The sequence below is a fragment of the Pundamilia nyererei genome, unplaced genomic scaffold (genome assembly GCF_000239375.1).
Source record: "Pundamilia nyererei isolate P.nyererei 1_Seehausen unplaced genomic scaffold, PunNye1.0 scaffold00072, whole genome shotgun sequence".
NCBI lineage: Eukaryota > Metazoa > Chordata > Actinopteri > Cichliformes > Cichlidae > Pundamilia > Pundamilia nyererei.
In genome coordinates, this window is record NW_005187473.1 from 1,657,845 (window position 1) to 1,669,960 (window position 12,116).

The window sequence follows — 12,116 nt, forward strand, 5'->3', positions numbered from 1 at the left end:
TCCTGTTCATCACCACCGTCATCTCTCTTCCTCTCATCTTTGCTATGCTTTTGACCCCCTCCACCCTACCACCCTTCATCCTCACTGCATGCTTCCCTTCCTCTACTTTCATGCCATCACCACATTATATCTGTCATTCTCTCCAGACTCCATTTCAAATTAACTGCAGTGAAGCTTTTTTTTTTTTTTTTTTATCTGAAAGAAACCGACTGAAGACAGGAAGTCTAGAAGGCAGACAGAGAAAGATAGCAGTGCAAGGTGGTGGTCTTTGGTTTATTGGAGTGGCCTGATAGGTCTCATACCTAATTCAGTCCAGAAGAAGAAATGGAAGGGGTGAAGACCAAATTCTCACCTGTCTCTGAGGATAATAGCTAATTAACTGCATTGTGACAGAAATACCTATATATGCAGGGAATGAAGGGGGGTGGGGTTAAAAGGGGTGAAAACATAACTGGAAGATATATGAGGGCAAGGAGCATCATATGAAACAAAAACTGGAGGTTTAGAAATGTTAACGATAGTGAGCTTGAAAAAGCCTGAACAACATTTGTTCTCATGTGGCAAGATTCTGTGTTACCACACCAAGAAAACTAGAAAAACATATCATGTTTATGTATCTTTCCAGAAATAATGACAAAGGATCGCTAAAGACTATTCATTGTTTTTGTAGGGTTGGCTACAAAGTGGTGCTAACGGGGTAAATGTTGGAAATCGCACGAGTGCCAGCTAAAGATTTCTGACTTCTTGCCTTCTGACAGTGACTGCAACTGTACCAGAGGAACCTTTGATGTCTGAGAGGATCCTGTGAGGATTTAGGTTTCCAGAGAGAACAGGACAACTTTGCCCTTTACTCTGGTTACAGTTTAGTATAAGAGACTGATGGGGAAGGGAAGGCTAAGCTCACATACTGTTTTCTGCTGTGTGGAATCTGTTTCCTGTGCACAGAATCATTATATTCATTCAGCAAACACTCAGTCTGCCGCTGTATTTTGAATGCCTTCTGCCCAATTTGAATCAAATTAAGCCTCACAAATCATATGGTGTAATCTGTTTAAGAATACCAATATCAAGTCTGCAAAAGCAGCAGCTTTAGGAGTTCTTTAGTTTTGAATAGGGCTTCACATCTCGCAAAATGCTTGTTTCTGACCTTTTCTGTTTTAAAGAGGAACCTGACTTATTGAATCATTATGTGCTGCAAAAAATGGCAGTCTCCCAATCTTAGTGTTTAGTTTCGACACAGAGGTGTAAGTTAAGTAGTGTTTCTTTATTCATCACTCACTTTTCCATAGTGTAGATCGTTTTATCCAGGATGTCAGTGTAACCATGAGGTGAGCGCTGGTTATGGTTACAGATGCAATAGAGCTGACCAGAGGGGTTGGATAATATGTTCAAGTTTTCAAACTGGCAACCATCGATCCATCTACAAGCAACTGCTGCTGTGTACAGTCAGGGTCAAAAGAAAGTTTTACACATCTGGTGCATACATCTGGTCTTTGAATGAGGTAAATACAAACTCAGATGGACTACAAAACACTGTGTCATTATTTATTTGACAAAAACTCAGAATCAGTCGCTGCCTCCATAGGAACTGAGAGGGTAAGTGGCAGCCAGGTGCTGCTAATCAAACACACTTGATTAACTGAAGAGCAGAAAGTGTGAGCACCTCTATAAATCCTCGTACAGTGGATTAGAAAGTCATTAAGGAAATATTAAGTTATTCCTTCTTAAGGTTGTTCTAGCTGTTGAATCATGGGGTGTAATACTGATGAGTCTCTTGTGTCTGTGTACAACTCTCAGCTCTGGAGATCATTACAACAAAAAGAAAGACGGCACACGTAGACTTCTTGTATTCTCGAGGTGGATTAGGTTAGATAGTGACCCACACAAGTGCTGCTAAAAAGTGTTTTGCCACCTTCTGCAAATTTGTAACAGTTACGAATTCATCAAACAAATTTTCATTTTTGACAATGATAAACTGATTAAATACAAAATGCATTTTGAAATGATGATATTATTTAGTTTGGGACACCAGTATTCCAAACCTACCGATGTGAAGTGTTGCCTTGCTTTTTAATAGCCACAATGAAATGAGACTAAACACAATTGTGCTTTGGCCACTGTGTATCACAGCACACTCTTCCCTAAAACAACAATCCAGTGACTTCTCTGTGTGAAGTTTTAATAAAATAAAAGCTATACACAGTGAGGCCTGTGGATTACTTTTTTTCCTGTTTCAGCTTCACATTACATGAAAACACAGATATCCAAATATGGATTAATAAACCCAAACTATCTCCATGACTACATATTGTACCACTACGTGTAACTGTAATATTTTTGTTATTTGGAACAGGGCAATGTGATGAAGCCTGGCAAAGGGTGCTTTTACCAATTTCTTTTGTTTTCGCTTTACTTTGGATGTATTTTTGTTTATACTGGCCAAAACTAAGTGCTGAAGTTAGACTAAAAGAATATTTTGGTCACAGACAGACTGTTTGGGCTGCTTCTTAAATATATTTCCTAATTGTCTCTGTACCTCACACGCAGTTGCAGTCATCTGTGCTGAACAGTTCGATGGTCCTAAGCGAAACACCTAATGTGGTTCTGGAGGGTCTGAGACCCGGGACCGGCTATGTGGTCCAGGTGAGGGCCCGCACTGTAGCGGGCTACGGAGCCTACAGCAAAGACATGCTCTTCCAAACCCTCACCGACGGTAAGTGTGTGGGTGGTTATCTGGAGTGTGTGGAGGTGTTTGTGTGGGTGTGGGTTTTCGTGGTGGAGAGGAAAGCGAGTGTAGGGCTGAGAGAGGGAATGTGAGAGGGTTGCGCAAGAGTGAAATTCTGGCTGTGAAGTGATTAAATTCTCCCTTACTTTCTGTGTGTGTGTGTGTGCGCGTGTGTGTGTTTGTGAAGAGTGCTTGCAGTCATGTAAAATGAGCCTTGTAAATTATATTTTCTGTGTATTAGAGAGAAAAAAGTGTCAGTTATATATTTTCCCTTCCAGAAATGCTCAGCTGTGTGTATGCAAGACTGAAACATATGAGGAGTATGAAATATAATATTTTTTCCTTAATTTGTGTGTGTGTGTGTTCTGCAGATGAATATAAGTCAGAGCTCGGACAGCAGCTCTCTCTGATTGCTGGCTCTCTAGTTGGTGGAGTGTGTATTGTATCACTAGTAGCTATCGCCATCATCTGTACCAGGTAATGTACAGCTGACACACCTGCTCACTTCACACGAAAGTGCAGCTGCACATAAATGTGTGTCACTGCAAAATCCAAAGAGGTAGAGATGCTAGACACGTGTCCTATTAAATAACATACTTTTCACTTGTCAGACTATGAACATGAACTGATAGTTAAAACAACAGTTCCCCTCTTTTTTGAGCTTTGAACGAAATGCAAAGGTGTTTGTAATTACGTGGACAAAGCGGCACTTCAGTAGCACAGTTGCAGCTTCCACACATCACGTCTTTAGATCACGTTATTTAATGACCGCTGAGGAAATCGATTAGCTGAGACAGACTGGTAGATGCTTTTTTAAAAGCAGTAAGTGGACTTTGAACAACATTTTTTTTTCCAGGATAAATGTTCAGGGCCGATTGGCCATGGAGCATACCACATGAATAAAAATGCCCCCAGCAACAGAATCCCTCACCCATTTTACTAATCCCCTGCTCTCTTTCCTGACATTTGCCATCTGTTTCAAATATAATTACCCAGTAAAATAAATCTGACACCCACAAATATCAATCAAATAAATGTATTTTAACAAAGCTCCTTTAAATGAATAAGAGAGCTGCTGCACATGCATTCTTCTATTTCAGCTAAAATGGTGAGGAAAAAGAAAAAAATGGAAGTTTATCAACCATATGAGCAGCACCTAGCTCACGGTGCGAGCTATCGCTACTTAAGCGTAAACCAGATAATGGAAGCCTCTGGGAGTGTGTTGTGTGGAGCGTAGCCACAGCTGATGTACCTCCTTTAAAGTAACATTTTATATGTTGTTGATGTGACAAAAAATAAATGACAAGTGAAAGTTCTGCATGAATAATTGTACTAAAATGTCCATCCGTCAGTCCTTACAAAACACCATCCATCCCTCTATTCGTCATCTTCCACTTATAGACAATCAGGTCACAATGGCACTAAGCCAAGTAGGGTCTTTTCCCCAGCAACACTTTCCAGTTGATCCTGGAGGAGCTGAGGTGTTCCCAGTTGCTCCCAATCACTCGAGTGAGCCTTGAGTCTATTCTAGGGTCACCTGATGTTTGGATATACCCAACGACCTCCAATGGAAGGCTCCCTTGAGACCGGGAGGCGCAGGAGATCCCTTTGGATGTCTGAGCTGTTCTCCTTATCTCCAAAGCTGAGCCCATTCCTTCTACAGAGGAAACTGATTTCATCGGTCTTAGTCGTTTGGTCATTACTAGATCTCATGATCACTATTTGCACTATTTGTTGGACTTGGTGGAGTGGTAATCTCATTACCATGACAGTCTGGTACAGCACCCACATCACTGCTGATCTTGTGCCAATCTGTTGGTTCAAGTCACACTGCACTTCCTGTTACTTGGGAATAAGAGGCCATCATATTTGATACAAGCTTCTAAACCCCAACCAGGAGGCAGCATTTCATCATTTTTCCAGTTGGAGACGAGAGGAACTCTGTGGCAGTCCACCACCTCCTGCTTGACCACTAAAATGAAGCAATGTTGCAAAAGTACCGCTTTGGCGCCTCTGGGTGTCATATTATTCTGTATGGCATCGTTAGATTGTTAAATTACAGGCATCAGTGCATGAACAGCTTGTCTTACTTACTTTACATATAGGGGTAATAGGGTAAAGGGGTTGAGGACATGATTGGTGGTAGAGAAGAAGAAGAAAAAGATGTGATAAACTAATCTGTTGTTTGTTTTTCATCTTTGATGTTTGTTTGTTTTTTTGTGGTGTCTTATCATTTGAATTTCGATTGATATTAAACCATGTGAGAAATTTGGAACCAAAAAATCCCTATTTGTTGCAGCTGTTAAAAAACAGACGTTTGACTGATCTCATTCCATTCTGCTTTTTGTAATTCAGCCAGCTTGAAGGTTAAAACCACTGGTGTCGGCTTTAATAATGTGCTCTATTTTAAAACATTATCAACTGTGTAAAATGTTCATCTTAAACTATTTTCTGGAGCTGTTAAATAAATGTCTTAGAAAGTAAAATAATACTTTTAAAACGAAGTACAGTTGAAGTTGCATTAAATGGTACCTTACTATATATACACTATATTGCCAAAAGTATTTGCTTGTCTGCCTTCACACTTATATGAACTTGAGTGACATCCCATTCTTAATCCATAGGGTTTGCAGCTATAACAGCTTCAACTCAGCTGGGAAGGCTTTCCACAAGGTTTAAGAGTGTTTATGGGAATTTTTGACCATTCTTCCAGAAGTGCACTTGCGCTCTAATTGATCCCAGGAGTGCACGGTCAGGTTGAGGTCAGGACTCTGTGCAGGCCAGTCAAGTTCTCCCACACCAAACGCACTCATCCATGCGTTTATGGACCTTGCTTTGTGCACTGATGCACATTCATGTTAGATCAGGAAAGGTCCCCAAACTGTTCCCATACAGTTGGGAGCATGAAATGAAAGAATTACAAGTTCCTCTCACTGGATATTATGAGGGACAGCCCCAACAAGTACCCTTGTCCTGGCAACCACCAAACCCGCAGTCATCCAGATGGAGAAGTGTGATTCGTTGCTCCAGACGAGACATCTGCACTGCTCTAGTCTGTGGCGTGCTTTATACCACTTTATTCATCACTTTGCATGGCACTTGGTGACATAAGGCTGTTGTTCAACCGTTGTTCACTGTTCCTGAAGGCCACATGAATTTTGGAGGTCTGTAGAGATTGACTTTGTAAAAAGTTGGTGACCTCTGCGCACGATGCGCCTCAGCTCTGTGATTTTACATAGCCTACCACTACATGGCCAAGTTGCTGTTGTTCCCAATCATTTCATCTTTGTTATAATATCACTAACAGTTGATTGTGGAATATTTAGTAGTGAGAAAATTTCACAGCTGGACTTGTTCCTCTATCACGGTAACATTCTGGAATTTACTGAGCTCTTCTTTTACAAATGTTTGTGGAAGCAGTCTGCATGTCTAGCTGCTTCATTTTATACACCTGTGGTCATGGAAGTGATTGCAACATCTGAATTCAATGATTTGGATGGCTGCATTTTGACTTTTGGCAATATAGTGTAGCTTCCACCACTGACAGCTGCAGCTCTCTCACCTTAAATGTAGAATCGGTATGTTTACCAGTATGTCTGCTTGCAGTCGCGTGTGTGCATCTAAGTCAAATCCTCTCTGTACACTGTAGTCTTTAACCTTTCGCTGATCAACTGATTCAAGCTCAAACTACACTTGCTGCTGCTATTGCTATCATTGTTAGCTATTTCCAATACTTTTGTATCTGCATATGGTACTACAAAAAACCGAGTGTGGCATTTTCCGAATAATGGTCATTCATGGCCACAGCCACTGACAGCAAGGAGACCTACAAGTTAGTCTAACTTTAAATTTTGCATGCATTGGACTATAAAATATTTGTTTTCTTATCCTGTTAGGGGGTCACAGATGAACTGGAGCCTGTCCTAGCTGACATTAAGGGAGAGGTGGGCTATGTGAAGGAGAAATATCAAAATTAGAGTGCAAGAACAAAAGATTCTTATGAAATAACATTGGTTGTGTACGCGAAGGGAGCATTTCTAAATGTACTTCACATATTTTTTTAAAAAAGGATTTGAAATGACTCCTAGTAGAAATAAAGTTGTAGACCAAAAAATCACGCACAAGTGATGCAAAAAAAATATTAAATTATAATATTTAATACGGCAAGAGTTTTAAACTAGCTGTGAAATGAGAAATGTCCAAAGTCTCAGTGACCCCATGAACTCCCAGAAATAGCGAGCGGCAAGCTGTCTCTCCTGCGCTCAGTATTAGGTGTCTGCTGTGGAGATCAGTCCACATATTAAAATATTACCGCTTGCATTCCTTTAGTTTCAGCCTCGGAGAGAAGCGGGAAACAAGAGCTGATGACAAAGAGCACGAGCAAGTCACCCAATACTAATGATTTCCTGACAGACTCTCTCTTAAGCACACTTCTGGAAAACAATTTATTTCACCTCAAAAGAGAAACAGCGAGAGGACAACCAATTAGCATGATGTTTCTGCAACATTTCTAACTTTGAGTTGTTTTATTTTTTTACCTACTTGCCACTTTTTCTTCCCCGTAAATCTCTGTGTCCGTGTTTCTGTCTGCAGGAGAAGGCAGCTGAAGGAGAGCGTATATGGTGACAAGCTGCAGCAGTACAACACAGGAGGAGGTACGACCCCCCTCCTAACACTGCGCTCTTTATTTCTTTATCACGATACATAAAATATGATGTGTTAAAACAGTGTGTGTATTTGAGCTTTCTGACTTTCTCCTCAGAGGTGACTCTGAGGCCAGACATGTTCAGTGGACCCACACCCACTGTGACCTTTCCCAGCCTGTCTGAGGGTCACAGTTCACCAGGGGTCAAGATCTACATTGACCCTTTCACCTACGAGGACCCCAATGAGGCTGTGCGGGAGTTTGCCAAAGAAATCGATCCCTCCTGTGTCAAAATAGAGGAAGTCATCGGATCAGGTAGATATTTTAAGTGCCTTCATGTGTTTGGTGACCCTTTCGCTTTCGTCATGTTGTTTCTATAAGCTGCTGAAAGATAATCTCAGCAAGGGAAAATCTGTATTTATTTTCAGATGTGTTGAATAACCACTGCATTCATTCCGTTTAAGCAAAATCAGTTGAAGGTTGAGATGAAAAAATAACCACAATCACAGCACTGCTATCCTCTACAAAGTGCCTCAAAACACAAGCTAGAAAAGCAAACCTTGGTTTATTTAATGAAACCAACCGCCATGTGAAGGAGCAGATCCTCTACAGCAAATTAATCAAATTTCTCAACTGTGCCAGACTTTAGTGTGAATGAGGAAGATCTGGAATCACACAATGCCAGTTTATTATTTTGCTGTATTTTTCCTTTGAAGTCAGGAGAGATGTTTTATTCATGTTGAAAACTTTCACAGGAATAAATTATAACTGTCTTCATGCATTCTCTTTGGCTATCTGCACTCTCACTGTAAAAATGCTGTATGATGTTTGGCAAACAGAGAACGCTGAGAGTCCCAGGGCTGCTGGGGGGGGGGATTTTGGCTATTGGATGAGAAAAGGAGAAAGGAAAAGAGGAAGGAAAGAAAAACAGGGAACACCTTTAAAGTATAAAGCTGAGTGTGAGTTATCATCCACTTCAGTTATCAGTCGTTGGGCTTCAGTATCGTGCAAAAGTCTTAAGCCACCCCTCATTTCACTGGAAAATAAATGCAGCAGTTTTATTGAAGTGTGTACAAACATAAAGGAAACTAGTCTAAGGCAGCGGTCTCCAACCTTTTTTGCGCCACGGACGGGTTTATGCCCGACATTATTTTCACGGACCGGCCTTTAAGGTGTCGCAGATAAATACAACAAAATAAAACTAGTACCGGTACCGAAAAAAAAGAAGATTTATTCATAACACACGTGATAGGACCCAGGAAATCGAGTTAACGATAAAAACGATAACAAAATAACGCTGAAAACTGATAAAAACCCTGAAAACCATACATTTCACACCTGAGCTTCAACTCTCGCGGCCCGGTACCAAACGACTCACGGATTGGTACCGGTCCGAGGCCTGGGGGTTGGGGACCGCTGGTCTAAGGAGCTTAGAAAGAAAAGCGTCTGGAATTCTTTAAGTTGCTTGAAGACGTTTCACCTCTCATCCGAGAAACTTCTTCAGTTCTAAAGTTTAGATAAAAACCTTAGAACACTGATCAAGGGGTCCTTTCTGCCTTTTGTGGGGGACACTCCCATAGGGCTTAAATCTGGGACTCTCCACCAAGAAGCTTCTCAGATGACTGAGAACCTTCACAGACATAAAGGAAACTACAATATATAAGTCAAAAACACAGTTTGTACAATTCAAACAAGCTTGAAAGTCAATATTTTGTATGACCAACTTCATTCTTCAGCACAGACTAAACTTTCTTTTTTTCTTCCTTACACCGCTGACTGAAATGCGACTCCAAAACCATGACTAAGCCTCCATTGTGTTTTATATGGTGGCTGTACACACTCATTGTTGTACCTCTATTCTCATCCACTTCATAATAATGACATACAGCTTTTAAGAATGGCTTCTTTACCGTTTTTGACGTGGCTTTGGGAAACAGTGGATGAATCAATTGGGGGCCTGATGCATCTTTCAGGGTATCCACATTCAGATTGGATGAAGGGTTTGGGAGTTTCAGGTCCTAAATATGTGCCACTCTCTTTTTAAAGGCACAAAAGGTAGTTGGACAGTTGAGTCAAAAGCTATTTCAGGTAGGTGTGGGCAATTCCTTCGTTATGTCATTATCACTTAAGCAGATAAAAGGCCTGAAGTTGATTTGAGGTTTGATTTGGAAGATTTTGCTGTAAACAGACAACATGCGGTCAAAGGAGCTCTCCATGCAGGTGAAACAAGCCATCCAGAAAAAAACCATCTGAGAAAGTGCTACAATATTAGGAGTGAGTGACCTGGAAGATAACAGTGGTGGATGATCGTCCACTAAATTTCCCCTTGTGGGACAATTAAAGGATTTTTCTAATCATTTCCATGGTGAAGAGGAAACCCCTTCACAACAGCCAACCAAGTGAACAACACTCTCCAGGAAATAGGCGTATCGATATCCAAGTCTACCATAATAAGAAGACTGCATGAAAGCAAATACAGAGGATTCACTGCAAGGTGCGAGCCACTCATAAGCCTCAAGAATAGAAAGGCTAGATTGGACTAGCCTGCTAAAACACTGAAAGCTGGTGCAGTAAAGGCCTGGCAGAGTATTAAAAAGAAGAAAACGCAGCATCTACTGATGTCCATGGGGTCAAGACTTCAGGCTGTTATTACCAGCAAAGGCTTTTAAAACAAGTATTAGAAACTAACAATTTATTTTCAGGTATTTAATTAGTTCAGTTGCTTTTGACCTGCATTTGAAATGAAGCGATTGTGTTAAGTTCCTTACATTTTTATGCAATCTTTTTGTTCAACCCAAAAGTGCATAAAGATACAACTTAAAATTCTTTGCTAAGTTGTCTGTTACTGGTTCATCCTTGAGTTACTTATGCTGGATAGGTCAAAGAAAAAAAGATTTCCTCCAAAAATGTTCAGGACTAGACTGAAAATGAGCCAAAAACCATCCAGTGTCCAAAGACAAATCCACAGAAAGCTGAGAAAATTATTGCTCAAGACTACCTTAAAAAATCAAATATGACGGCTTAGAATCAAAATTTAAAGAAATGAATTGTAGCCCAAGACTTTTGCACATACATAGCCAATAAGAATTGATTATATAACGATATTAGAGCTATGCATTTATGTTTACTACTGTTCTATCCCCCCAGAAAAAATTGCATATATTTATTGTTTGTTATCAGGACGTCAGAAAAGGGACTCATAAGTTTTGGAGCCCTCACCCATTGAGGAAATATTTCTAAAAATATTTCAAAGTAATTCCTCCCCAAAATTAATCAGCAATTTCTATAACGCATTTATGAGTTTCAAGTGCAACTTTGGATATTAAGGCAAGGTGGGAAGCTGAGACTGGCACTCAAATCTCAGAGGACGCCTGGGAAGAGGTGTTCGGTGAAGCCCATCTCGTGACTGACTCTGGGCTGTGGAGAGAATTCAAATGGAAGGTGGTCATGAGATATTTTAGAACCCCAGAGATAATGGCCAAAATGAAGCCTACAAATCCTGATACCTGCTGGCGAAATTGTGGTACTCATTTATGAACCCACTCACATATATTCTGGTCATGCCCAAAAATCTGCTCATTTTGGAATAACATATTTAAAGTTCTCAATACAGTTTTCCAACAACCACTAACAAAAGACCAACAGTTCGCCATTTTAGGAGTATTACCAAATTTAATTACCAAGTTTTGCAGGAAACAGTAAAAAGTACCTCTTAAGAATCTTGCTTACAGCAGCACTAAAGTGTATTACTATTAAATGGCTGAATCTTGACCCACCTTCATATAATATGTGGATTGATAAAGTAAGAGAAATTTACCAGATGGAGGAAATAACATATACTCTGCGGATTCAGAGAGAGTTGTTTACTGAGCGTTGGCGACCCATGCATGCTTTACTGTTTCAATAATTTAGCATAGGTCTGTTTCATTTTGTTCATTCATGGCTATTAAGATTGTCACATGTTTTTTAATATTACGTAAAGTTTCTTTTTTGGGGGGGGGGGTTGCATCCCAGTTTTGTGTTGTTTCCTAATTGCAGTTCTTATTGTAATCTGTATTTCTGCACTGCGGTTCCTGTAACTGTCTTACTTGTGAACATTGCAATGTTGTAAATTATAATAAAATCTGAGTTAAAAAAAAAGAAAGAAAAGGGACTCACACTCTGAGACACGACCAGTGTCTGTGTGACAGTTTTAAAGAAAGCGATCTGGAGCTGCAGCTAAATTTAATAGGATCTTTCTTCACTCATGCTCTGCCAGGTTTTCTGAAATTTGGTTACTCGTGTTTGAACAGTATTACTGACCGACAACTAGACAGACCGACGAATAAAGCAGAAGCACTGAAGCCAGCTACCTCTGCCTCACAGGAATAATAGTATACATTCTCTACCAGATGTTCAGGACTGTTGTTTGCTATAAGTAGATTTTTAAAGGTAATATTAATGCTCATTGATTTAGTGTTTTCAAAGGTTTATATGTTGATCATATTGACATTATTTGTTTAGATCTTATATCACAGCATTAGGCCCACAAAGGTTGGAGGTTCACTTTAAACTATCATTTGGTTAATGGGAGGGAAGAGAATATGGATTCTTCAATATTGCAAGTAAGGTGATAGTTCAGTATGGTGCTTTCTTGAAGATGGTTATTTTGGCAAAGTGGATTCAGATTTGAACATATATTAAGCTGATATGAATCATTTTTCACATTATTCAAGGTGTGAATGGGTATATGCCTGCTCCTGTTTG

General features: G+C 40.1%; 1 protein-coding gene across 1 annotated transcript in view; it reads left to right on the forward strand.

Annotated features, from left to right (window-relative positions):
* The window catches only part of LOC102210927 (ephrin type-B receptor 1-like), a 124,707-nt gene that overhangs the window by 85,207 nt on the left and 27,384 nt on the right, over positions 1-12,116 (forward strand). Inside the window, exons 10-13 of the mRNA XM_005736956.1 lie at positions 2,548-2,713; positions 3,097-3,202; positions 7,319-7,380; positions 7,488-7,685. Coding sequence (XP_005737013.1) covers positions 2,548-2,713; positions 3,097-3,202; positions 7,319-7,380; positions 7,488-7,685 — 532 coding nt within the window. The remainder of the gene's footprint in view (positions 1-2,547; positions 2,714-3,096; positions 3,203-7,318; positions 7,381-7,487; positions 7,686-12,116) is intronic.